Raw genomic sequence first — 12341 nt, forward strand, 5'->3', positions numbered from 1 at the left:
AATAAAATCTGAGCCCAACATTTTGACCCAGAACATTGTAAGAAATGAGAGAGCCCCGAAAGGTGAACCCATCTACCTCATCACTTTAATGCTCTGGTGCAGTTTCATATGGTCTCTCATTTTTATGATTTTTAAAAATTAAAACACAGTTTATCAAGAAAGTATAAATGAAAGGTAACTGTTTATTACTGGAGAAAAGTGTATACAAGAAAGTCTAGATTTTTCTTCCTCATGCACTATTTCTGTAATAAAGTTCCAGATATCAACTTTGAAGATATTTACAAGGATAAAGTTTTCTTAACACATTACCATTTACTGTGTGATGGACTTTTTTTCATAGAAATCATATATGGAAACGGAATATATTCTTATAGTTTACAAGAAGCTTAGAACATTGTATTAACACTAGACAATATATTTTACTGCAAAATATTATAAAAGTGATACAATTTTGTGCCTCATAAATGTTTTATTACTTGATTTGAACAGGGGAATGAAAAAAAAAAACAAACCCAGCAAGACAGGCCTGGCTTTTAAGATTTTTTGTATTCAATTCGTTCTACTTTCACATCATCTCCAATTAGTTGATACACGTAAGTGACAACTGTAGAAGCCTGGATGTCCATCAACACAAATGAAGGAATAATGTTTCTGGAAGAAAATATAAATAACGTCAGTGGTTTGTAGTAAAAAGCACCAGCACTAAAAATTTCAATTTACAACAATCTGGATTCACAGAGAATTCTAGTTGTTATATATTGAAAATAATCACCAAAAGAAGATTGCCCAAAAGGCTATAATTATTGAAATGGTTGCATTTCTCCTTTATGAAATGACACACATGCAACTAATAATTTTTAAAAATCCCCAAATTACTACTCACGTTTCCAAGGCATTATATGCTCCGGTGGCAGAACCTGGGTTAATGTAGAATTTATTTTCATGCTCAAATGCTTCAAATTTGTGTGTGTGTCCCGAGATAAGAATGTCTACATCAAACTGCCTCTGCAACAGGGCTAAGCTGGCCATATCTCCCCATGGAATAACTTGATGCCCATGGATCAAACCAATTTTGAACTGCCCAACAGTCACAACTTTCTGTTCTGGATAATTCAGATTCTAAAATAAGAAACAGACATAAATATATATATATTTAGAGATATTGATGTTTAAAAACAACCTGGTTAAATATTTAATCCCCTGTGGATATTTTGATACAGTGCTCCACAACCAACACATTTATTAAATATTTGATTTTTCCTCAGTCTCTAAGGCTACAACGATGTTCAAAACATAACTTGGGGCACCTGGATGGTGCAGTCGTTAAGCGTCTGCCTTGGGCTCAGGGCGTGATCCCGGCGTTCTGGGATCGAGCCCTACATCAGGATCCTCCACTATGAGCCTGCTTCTTCCTCTCCCACTCCCCCTGCTTGTGTTCGCTCTCTCGCTGGCTGTCTCTATCTCTGTCAAATATATAAATAAAATCTTAAAAAAAAAAAACAAAAAACAGCTGCCTTTATGGCATGTTGCCATGGAGTTATACGGCAAACTTCCCCCATCGTGAAGGTTAACTTGTTTCTAGGAAAAAAAAAACACATAACTTATTCTAGGTAAACTGGAATTTATCATGCAATCCCTGCCTCGTGTTTATCTTTTTTTTTTTTTAAGATTTTATTTATTTTTTTGACAGAGATAGAGACAGCCAGCGAGAGAGGGAACACAAGCAGGGGGAGTGGGAGAGGAAGAAGCAGGCTCATAGCGGAGGAGGCCTGATGTGGGGCTTGATCCCGGAACGCCGGGATCACGCCCTGAGCCGAAGGCAGACGCTTAACCACTGTGCCACCCAGGCGCCCCCCCCCTTTTTTAAACAGACTATGGGTTCTTTGGGGAATGCTGTAGAGAATAATTATTCCCCCAAATTTGTGAGTTTCTTCTACCTAAGAATCCTAGGGATATGACCTATAAGTTAGGTGTGTTCAAATTATATCCCAGACTTTAATAATTATATAGATGGCTTCAATTAATAATGATAGTTAATACTCATATAGCACTTAGTATGAAGCAGGCTCTAAGGGCTTTCTAAATATCAATCTATTTAATACAATCCTATGAGGTAGCTTCTTTTATGACCCCCATTTTATGGATGAGGAAACCGAAGCAGAGTGAGGTTAAAATAACTTGCCCACACGTTAGTAAGTGGTTGAGCCAAGATCCAAACCCTGGTAGTATGGTTCCAGGGTCTGTGAATTTAGCAAATCAGAAGCAAAAAAATTTAATTCTTGCTATTGAAACTGTCTTTAGCACAACACAAACAGAACCCCAAATATGTTTTTAACAAACCAAACCTATATTCTATTTATTGACAAGAAATCTGCCCCTTCCCTTCTCATCGCCCTGTCTTTCGCCCCCAGGTGAAAGGTTATCTGAATTCCTTTTTAAAATCCACTAAAAAAAAAAAAAAAAAAAAAAAAAGACATGATGCTTATTCAGTTTCATATAAAGGAAAACCAGTAAACATCACCAATGAAGTTAAATGAGTTTGACAAAATTTACATTCCCAGAAACACAAAGGAAATTCTTCACACATCAGATTTATCATGCTAAATCATATAACATTAGTATGGGTTGGGGTCTTAAAAATCATCTATTCCAATCATATTTACATAGAGGAAACTGAGGCCAGAAAGAGGATGCAATTTGCCTAAAATCTCATTATTAACTAGTGGGGAAAGCTGCAATCCCAGAACTTCTAACTTTGTTCTTTAAAGTCAGGTTTATTGAGGTATAATTCACATAGAGTAAAATTACTCTTTTTAATGTACAATTCAAGGGGTTTTGACAAACGCATACAGTTATGTAAGCTCTGCCACAATCCAGAACAGTTTTATCACATCCTCCCACTTCCTCATGCCCCTTCACAGTTAACCCTGGAGTTAGAGAGCCACAGCAGGGCTTTCAGCATAATGGTGATGTGACCTTACTTCACCTAAAAAGGATCACACTGGTTGCCACTTGGAGAACAAAATTATGGAGGAAGGGTAGAACGAGGAAGTTGGAATACAGGAAAGTGATATGGTGGCTTGGAACAGGGCAGTAGAGGTGGTGGTGAGAAGTCTGTAATAAAAATTTTATAAACTAAATGACAGTACTAAAAAATAGTAACAAAATCACTTTTTAATTCCATATCAATTTAGTTTAGAACAAGTATTTAATATGTTTACTGAGTAGTCAGGGACAAGTATGTGTAGTAAATTTGTATTTGGGACGTTAACAACCACAAGAAAAAGACCGCAACAGCTGAGAAACTCAAGTGTAAAGGATAAAGCTTATATATGTAAGAATCAAGAAAAGAAATATTTGTGAATGGAAAGAAATAATACGTCACCTCATCGAAGTCTCCTCTCACAATATGAACATCACCGGCCAGAGTCTTGAGATAGTCATAACTCTCTTTGGTGCAAAGGTTTCCAGTACAGAGAATATGCTGAATCTTTCCTGGCACCAGCAGTTTTTTGAATTTAGCTGGCAAACTGTTGCACCGGTGTGGGATGTGCAGGTCTCCTAATACCAACACCAACTTTAAAGTGTCAAGGTGAGACAAGGTGTAATGTCAAACATGACGTCAAAACAAGATGTTCTCCTCTCTTAACTCCCCTTTTAAACTAACTAAGCAGAGATTCCAGAACCCAAAGGAGCAGAAGTTATCCATACCGTTCTTAGGACCATTTAAACAAAGACACATACGGTAACATATTCTGTTCTAATCAGCCTTATTTTATTTTGGTCATAACAGTGTGCATACACAATACAGGTCATCATTCTATTTACCAAAAATAAAATCAGGCTTTCTAAAGCAATTCATTTAGAGACCTATAAATGACACTGAATTTAAAAAACTGCAAACTGAAATATACTATGGGGTCCTATGGAGTTTGGCATTTTTGAGTGATATGGTAATTCCCATTTCTGCAGCTATAATGTAAAACATAATGTACAGTTCCTATGTTCCAGGAACATTAATAAAGACAATTGTTAAAAATGTAGTGATAGAGAAAAAACTTAATTCTATAACTTATGTTTACTAAACAATTTGGAGAAAAGTAAATAAAATTTACAATATTTGTTACCAAAAACTATTAGCTATATAGGACAAAGGAAGAAAAACAGCCTACGTTTCAAAGTCTCAATAGGACAAACCCGTGCTTTTGAATTATAATCTCTGTTCTCTCCTCTTTCCTTATTAGAAATCCTGTCATACTTTTACTGTCTGGATTAAATGGCCTATGTACCCTCAGTTTGGTTCCCAAACTTAAAATAACATTATCACGGTCTTTCATGTGCATTAGAGCATTAAAAAAAAAAAAGAGAGAGAGAGGGAGAGAGACAGAGAAAGAGATCAGCTAAATAAGTGACGAATTTAGCAGGAGGTAGTTTAGAGTTGCAATACAGTCTCAGATGACAAAAATAAAATTTTCACTTAAGTATAACAATAAAAAACCTCAATCCTGTAAAATTTTAATTTTATAATTTCAAAAATTGACATATAAACATTACTTAATTCAGTCATTTAATGGAATATTGTCAAAAGGTCATTTTGAACAACAATCAATTTCTTCATGTTGATTAGTATAAACACCTTCATTCTGTAACAGGATGTCTTCCCACACAGACATCCCATCCATAAATGTACATGCCCTTTAACTGCTTTTAAAGAAGGCATGACTATTTAATATCATCCAAGAAAACATATCTAAAGTAGAATAAAAACAGAAAATAGTTTTGCCACCACAGACTTTGTAAAGTGAAATTAATCAAAACAAAATGTGTGAAACTAAAATTATTACTAAAACAAACTTGATTCATTTTGCTAACAAATATCAACATGATTACAAAGGAAAAGAACTCAGGACACAGAGTAACTGAAGTAACACAAGGTTACAAAATTAGCACACTTTAAAAAGAAATTGTTAAATAAGTTTCTTCTTTTTAAAGAGTAGTTTCAGCTGGTATTTGTTCAATGACTTAATTGTTTCAATCCAGATCTTAGTGGATAAAACATCTTATTGTAAAACTAAAAACCACTATGAAGTTTCCATCCTCATTGGTAATCAATGCAAAAGTACCTGGAGAGAGAACAATCTTCATTTTTAGAGGGGGATCCCTTCAGATATGGATTGAAGTACATAATTAATGTGGGAAGCTGGCATTTGAGAAAAAGGTAAAACGTAGATTTCTATATTAAAAAAAAAAAAGAACCTGAAACTCATAAATGGTATATGTCTATTGCAGGATGAAAATCTTTGAGACTGATAATGAATGGGCTGTTCAATCTAAATGTGCTACAAAGAATATTAGTATGACATGATACTTTATAATGACCGATGACCTCAGTTCTATCATGTATTATGGATTATGCCCAAGTGTACCCAGATTATTAGCAGTTTAAAATATAACTATATAAATGAGCAAACAAAAATTATTTCAAATTAGTAAAGATTCTTACTAAGACTCTTGTTTCATGTAGATGACTAAGTTATTGGGGAAATAATGTCACATAACAAATGTCATACTTTGAGGAGTGTACTTGCCCAAATTCCACACTTTTGACTGTTCAGGTTAGACAAAGTTTATAGTCTTTTGAGACAGCAAAAGATCCTGGAAATGGCAGTCTTGTTAAATTCAAATAAAGAACCAAACCAATCAAAGCATAGGCATTTGGCCACTTCCTATTGGATAGACTGTAAAAGGGTGAAAATCCCAGTAATCAGCCACCCAACCACCGTTGTTAGTACGAGCTAAGAGAAGAAACTTACTCTGTGCCCAGCCTTAGTGGAATGAAGAAGTTGATTGCAGACAGGGGAATGAAAAAAAAGGGTGAAACATGACCAATGTTAAAAGAAAGCAACGAAAAGAAACAAACCAAAAATAGAGCAACAAAAAACTCATATCAAATGAATATGCAAACAATTGTTAATGATTTCTGAGTGTTATGAAAGAAAATGTTAAAAATTGGCTTTGCTCAAAATAATACCAAAAGAACCACTTGCTGTATTTTTAAACATGACACACACACACACAGCAAAAAAAAAAAAAATATATATATATATATATTTTTTTGCCTTGTCAATATTTTCTACTTTTAGTCTTATTCTCTATATAAACTCCCTTCCCTTTTGTTTCCTGTTCTGTTTAGAATTTTATAAGACAATTTGGAAAATTTATCAGAAACAATGTATATAAAATTAAGGACTAATTATTCCTCAAGTATACTGATTTTAATTCTCTTATGTTCAAAATTCTAGTAGCTGGAAATTTATGCTGTAGCTAGATCATTATTTTGTATAGAAGATCTAACACAGCACTCTGAATACATTATCAGATGGTGAAGTCACCAACTAAAGATAAAACAAACACATTCCTCCAGCTAAAACTGGACCTTCTCCACACCGGGAATTTGCTGCCCATAGACTCTACACTACTGAGTGTTGAACATTTCTAATCTACTCTGCCAGATGAAAGATTTTTAATCATGAAAGAATCAGCTAATCCTAAATTTTACCCAGTTCTATCTCAGGTAACAAGCTATGTTCCAGTATAACTACCCTAAAAAAGTGTTCATCTTTCAAAAAAAAAAAATACTTTAGAAACATGAGTATGGAATCATATGTCATCTTCTCAAAGCTGCCTCAAAATTACTGTAAACCGGATCACTCTAAATTGGAGTCTATTTAGGAGCAAAAATCAAAAATGGGATTAAAGCCTTTCACATATACAGAGACACTAAAGAAGCACATACCACAAATCTCTGGCTGTCACATCTATAAACCACCTCAAAGGCTATGCTTGTCACTGAACCCTGATCATCTTAAAAATGCAATGGATGCTCATCAGAAAGAGAAGTCCCTTTAGAGTTACCCTCATCAACTCAAATAGCAAGATAATAGCTCCTTTTGAACACGTTCTTAACTTCTTAGGGGGTGAAGGGCACCTCTTAAAGTCTGATTACAGCTACGAGCCCTCTCCAGCAGCAGCTCCTGAGTTTTTACGTAGGACGGTCTTAAGGGCAGAAACCTACTGGAGGTCAGTGGGTGGGGGGCCGGGCTTGAAGCTGGCTGGGCAATCTGGTGAACGACTGAGGTGAAACTCCCCAAAGTATCCCTTGGAGCCAACACTGGCTCCTTACCTGGAAAAACATACATATTCACAAAATTTTCCAATTTCAAGGAGCTCATAAACCATTTAGGAAACAATAGTTCCAGCCATTCTAAGAGCCAAATACAGTCCGCTGAGGACTCACTAGCACATTTCGATGGCAGCTGCACTTTATTTCAGGGGAGAAGGGGATAGTTTGTACCCCTTTTCCCCTGATGGCAAACTAAAATGGATAGGGGATTCTGCTCGTTACTTCCCGTTTTGCATTCGAAAAGCCAGCTTTCAACACAGGGGGCTGGCAAACGGTATGCCCCAACCAGCGGGAGGTGCCTTTTAAGGGAAAGGAGTAGGGAAACGTCTGGAAACAGAGGGGACCATGCCCCTTTCTCGGGGACGCTGGAGGCACAAGCCCAAAGGCCTTTCCGGCTCGGGCGTGCGGGTCTCGTGACAGGACGAGCCGCTGAAAGGGGCCCTTTCCCCCTCGGATGTCCTCTGGCCCCTGGGGCGGGGGTGCGAGGCCAGAGCCGGCCGCACCCAGAGGTGGCTGCTCCTTATCCTCCCCTTGCCCTCCCCCGGGCCTTCTCCAGGCCTGGCCCTGGGCTGCACCCTCCACGGCCCCCGGAATAGTCCACGCCCTCGCCTAGAGACTCCCAGCTGCTCCCAACGACGCAGCACCGCGACCGAGAGCTAGGCCTCGGTCGCCGCATCTGCCGTCCTCACCATCCTGTCACTGGGCTCCGCTCAGTCACCACCACCGCCGCAGCCTTCTTCCTCGGGCTGCTCGGTGACCCGCCCACCTCGCTCTCAGCCAATGACAGATGATGTCGACAGGAGACGGTCTACGGAGGCCCGCAGAGGCCTTTCCCCGCCGTGAAACACAGCTGCTCTTTGAGACACTGTGGCGTGGGGGTGGGAGGGGTAAGATCTCGAAGCTTCGAAAAGAGCGGGCGACATCCGGGCGCCTGGGGCCGTCGAGCAGAGGCGCTCCTTGGAGCGCGGCTTGTTAGGGCTCGCGGCCATGCTGAAGTGCGGGATGAGCGGCAGTCAGGTGAAAGGTGGAGCGACTTTTCTTGCCTTCCTATGTAGAAAAGGGAAAGTTAAAAGAGAGAGAGAGAGAGACTAAGACTAAGCTTCGGCGATTTCCCCTTTGTCCTTTATGTACAGGGGCTGGCGACGCAAGGCCTGGCCACGAACAGCCGCCACGTACCCAGGCTCCTAGTAGCTTTCGAGGGGAGGAAGAGGGCCCATCTGCTTTTATTTATGCATAGTATTTATTGTCTTCAGTGTCCATGATATGGAACTAAACCATTGGAACAGAGATTGGGAATGCGGGTATCAAACTCGGAATAATGACTGCGTGAGGAGGAGTTGGGGGGAAAATGATGCTTAGACCGTTAAAGTATTTTAGTGCCATGAGGAAAGCATCAACCTGGTTTTTACCCCAGATTCTATCTACCATTTTTTGATGTATGACCCGGGGCAAACCACTGAATCACTGTTGGGCTCAGTTTCCTCATCGGTAAAAAAAAGAATAACAGCATATTCGTCACAGGGCTTGTTGTAGGAATGAAACAGATGCATGTAAAGAGCTCAATAATAGATGGGAATGTACACGAATATGTTACAAATGGTACTTAAATGTAAGTTACTCCAGAAAATCTGTATTTAAGAGAAGAACGGTTTCCTACAGATTGTAACCTGGAAGTGATCCTAGAATGGCGTCTTGTGTCATGGTTAGCTTCCCCTGGGTTGAGGCCATCCATGGAACGGTAGTAATGAACAGGAAAGGGAAGCCCAAACTCCCAGCTGTTCCAGGTTCTTAGAGTTCTAGAAGTTCTCTTGCAGTGTATAGCTCAGTTCTCAATAAACAACTATTTGTATGATAGTTTTGCTTTTCCTCCTGTACTGTACGCCATGCACTGTGAGGGCAGGAACCGTTCCTGTCCTGTTCATTGTTCTACCCCCATCGGAGTGGGCTGTACTCAGAACATAGTGGGTGTTCCAAAACCGTTCATTGGATGAGTGAAAGGTCTGCATCAGGTAGCTCCAGGAAAAAGTGTTGAATGTGAAGTGGTAAAAAGGGAGAAATGCCTCTATCCTTTTTTTTTTTTACCCCCCTTGTCATCCCATCTCGGGTTCATGCCGGTACCTCCAATTCACAGACTTCTGATTCTTAAGCATTATTATAAGCTGATTTTATGTTTTGGAATTTTTTCTTCTTCTTCTTTTTTTTTCTACTGAGGATTAATCTGGCCATCCATTTTATTTATTTATTTGAGAGAGAGAGAGCACGAGTCGGGGAAGGGAGAGAGAGAGAGGCAGAGGTCATGCTGAACATGTAGCCCAATGTGGAGCTCACATAGTATTCTCTGCCACATTTTGTACTTATTCATAATTCTTAAGAATATTAACAGTCTCATATCAGATTAGACAAATATGTCACCCAGCCTAGCCTCTCTTCCTTACAGGGCACCTGAGTGTGTTTGGTGGGAAGATCTCGCATCTTGCATGCTTCCCTCAAATATCAGAGATGCATCTTGAATGCCTCTAATTTCTCTCTGATGACTTGTTTTGAAGTTATTAAACCCCTTCAAATCCCTCCATGCTCTGTTTTCACTCTTTTTGGGGGGGAGGGGGCAGGTAATATATTTATTTAAACCAAGTCTAAAGATATAGTAGTATGGAAATTGACTTGCCACAGTAGCTCCATGCAAACATAAAGGAAGAGGGTGCATTTTATCATTTTGCACACTCTGTAAATTTATTGAGCTCTTACTATGTGCCTCTCATTTTGTCATGAGTAGTATTATATATTTAAAGCAATTTTTAGCATTAGTGTATAAAACACTGTTCTTTATGCATTAAAACTTGAGACCTGTGAATGCTGAAGTAGTCCTATGATTTGTATTTATTGTTTGAGGAAAGAATGTAAGCAGTACCTTTCTTTTTCTCTGTAGTATTTGGGAAAGCAATCCAAGCTCTATCACGAATCAGTGACGAGCTGTGGCTAGACCCATCTGAAAAAGGTGTAAGTAAGAAAATTAAACAATATACCATCTATTAAGGCAAAAGAAGATGTTTAAACATCCCAGTCCAGATTGAATGTTAACTAGGAAACCCAGAAATTGTAATTATCCCTTTCACTGTTCATCTTTATTTTATATATGTGCATACATTGAGAGCATATTATAAAAATCATGCAGAAAAACACAAGAGATTTAAATTAGAAATTGTGAACTGGTGGTCAAGAGGCTAGGTATGGCTTGCAGAGGTGTTTTCTGGGACTGAACTGTTTTTTTTTTTTTAATGAAATAATTTTCTAAACTTAAAAATTGGAAGAGTCCACACAAAGATGTGAGTTTCTTGCTTCTCTTAAAAACTTAGACGATCTGACAGTTTGGGGCCAGCATTACCAGGTGGAAGCAGTTGGCTGGCACTGACCGACAGTTTCTCACTTTAGATGAGGCAAGAGATTGCCATTTTGCTGCCATCTTTTTACCCCCATTTACATTGCCTTCTGCCACTTTGTGCATTAAAATTAAAGGCATTTACAACTTTACAATTTCAGCATGCAAGATTTTAGAGTTAATACCTATATGTATTCATTACAGATGTGTATCCATTTATATATATGTGTGCAAATTCAATATACAGCGTATGACGCAACCCATTTAATATCTATAATAATTCATATGTATAATGTCCATATAATGCAGTTACCATCCCATAGCCTTATTTGAACTAATTGCAGTGTTAAATATAATAGAATTTTTTGAATTAATCATTTAGAGAAAGTTGATTTTTTCCTTAATACCTCTTATTTTTCAGCTTGCTTTAAGATCTGTGAATTCTTGTCGGTCAGCATATGGATATGTCCTCTTCTCTCCTGTGTTTTTTCAACATTATCAGTGGTCAACCTCAGTGAAAGTAAATGAGAATGATTCAACAACATCAAATTTAAATTGCAAATTGGGAATGAAGGTAAATATAAGTGGCCCTGGTTTTCTCTTGTATTGTAGAAATATTTATTACATAGAACATGACATCTATTCTGCATTTAATACATGGTTTAAAAGGCATGCAGGACAACCCCATGTTTATAGCAGCAGTGTCCACAATAGCTGAACTATGGAAAGAGCCCAGATGTCTATCGACAGATGAATGGGTAAAGAAGATGTGGTGTATATACACAATGGAATATTACTCAGCTGTCAAAAATGAAATCTTTTTGCAATGACATGGATGGAAATAGAAGGTATTATGCTACATGAAATAAGTCAGAGAAAGACAATTATCATATGATTTCACTCTATGTGGAATTTAAATTCTTAAATTGTTAAGAACTTAACAAAAGAGAGGATCACGGGGGAAGGGAGAGAAAAATAAAAGAAGATGAAACAGAGAGGGAGACAAACCATAAGGGACTCTTTTTTTAAAAAGATTTTATTTATTTGAGAGAGAGAGAGAGCACAAGCGGGGTAAGGGGCAGAGGGAGAAGCAGACTTACCGCTGAGCAGGAGCCCGACATGGGGCTCTATCCCAGGACTCCGGGATCATGACCTGAGCCGAAGACAGACGCTCAACCGACTCTTAATATAGGAAACAAACTGAAGGTTGCTGGAGGGGAGGTGGCTAGGGGGATGAGGTAACTGGGTGATGGACATTAAGGAGGTCACTTGATGTAATGAGCACTGAGTGTTATATGCAACTGATGAATCACTAAACTCTATCTCTGACACTAATATTACACTACATGTTAATTAATTGAATTTAAATTTAAAAAAGAGAAAAAAAATAAAGTGTTAAAAGGAGAGGAAGGGACGCCTGGGTGGCTCAGTCGTTAAGCGGCTGCCTTCGGCTCAGGGCGTGAACGTGGAGTCCTGGGATTGAGTCCCACATCAGGCTCCTCCGCTGGGAGCCTGCTTCCTCCTCTCCCACTCCCCCTGCTTGTGTTCCCTCTCTCACTGGCTGTCTCTGTCTCTGTCAAATAAATAAATAAAATATTTCCTCTCTGTCAAAGGAGAGGAAAATACATTTTCAACCCAGAAAAAAAATGAATATTGGCTATTTTATTTTTAAGGTTGACATTACATAATTACATAGCTCAAAACAGAAATAAAAATTTAAAAATACTTTTAAAAAAGGCATGCAAGCCAAATCTATTGATTTGTGAATATACATACTCTTCT

At 38.4% G+C, this 12341-nt stretch overlaps 2 protein-coding genes across 7 annotated transcripts in view; one reads left to right on the forward strand and one right to left on the reverse strand.

The window, feature by feature from the left end:
• Nucleotides 1-162: 162 nt before the first annotated feature.
• Nucleotides 163-8002, reverse strand: VPS29 (VPS29 retromer complex component). Of its 2 annotated transcripts, XM_002913062.4 has the most exons (5): nucleotides 7873-8002; nucleotides 5814-5825; nucleotides 3386-3577; nucleotides 884-1119; nucleotides 163-651 (listed from the first exon to the last, which is right to left on the reverse strand). In XM_002913062.4, the coding sequence occupies exons 1-5, from the start codon at nucleotides 7873-7875 to the stop codon at nucleotides 534-536; spliced, it is 561 nt and encodes a 186-aa protein (XP_002913108.2). In that variant the 5' UTR covers nucleotides 7876-8002; the 3' UTR covers nucleotides 163-533. The 2 variants fall into 2 exon arrangements, with proteins under 2 accessions (XP_002913108.2, XP_002913109.2); XM_002913063.4 differs by lacking the exon at nucleotides 5814-5825 and having other exon boundaries at nucleotides 7873-7990.
• Nucleotides 8003-8044: 42 nt separating this feature from the next.
• Nucleotides 8045-12341, forward strand: part of RAD9B (RAD9 checkpoint clamp component B) — a 63620-nt gene continuing 59323 nt past the window's right edge. For 3 of the 5 annotated variants that reach the window (XM_034638945.1, XM_034638944.1, XM_011225929.3), the window contains exons 1-3: nucleotides 8045-8207; nucleotides 10110-10180; nucleotides 10981-11133. In XM_034638945.1, the coding sequence (XP_034494836.1) occupies nucleotides 8171-8207; nucleotides 10110-10180; nucleotides 10981-11133 (261 nt within the window). In that variant the 5' untranslated portion in view covers nucleotides 8045-8170. Of the gene's footprint in view, nucleotides 8208-10109; nucleotides 10181-10980; nucleotides 11134-12341 lie in introns of those variants that run through there. The other 2 variants (XM_034638946.1, XM_034638947.1) reach the window with 2 other exon arrangements.

The sequence above is a fragment of the Ailuropoda melanoleuca genome, chromosome 12 (genome assembly GCF_002007445.2).
Source record: "Ailuropoda melanoleuca isolate Jingjing chromosome 12, ASM200744v2, whole genome shotgun sequence".
Classification (NCBI taxonomy): domain Eukaryota; kingdom Metazoa; phylum Chordata; class Mammalia; order Carnivora; family Ursidae; genus Ailuropoda; species Ailuropoda melanoleuca.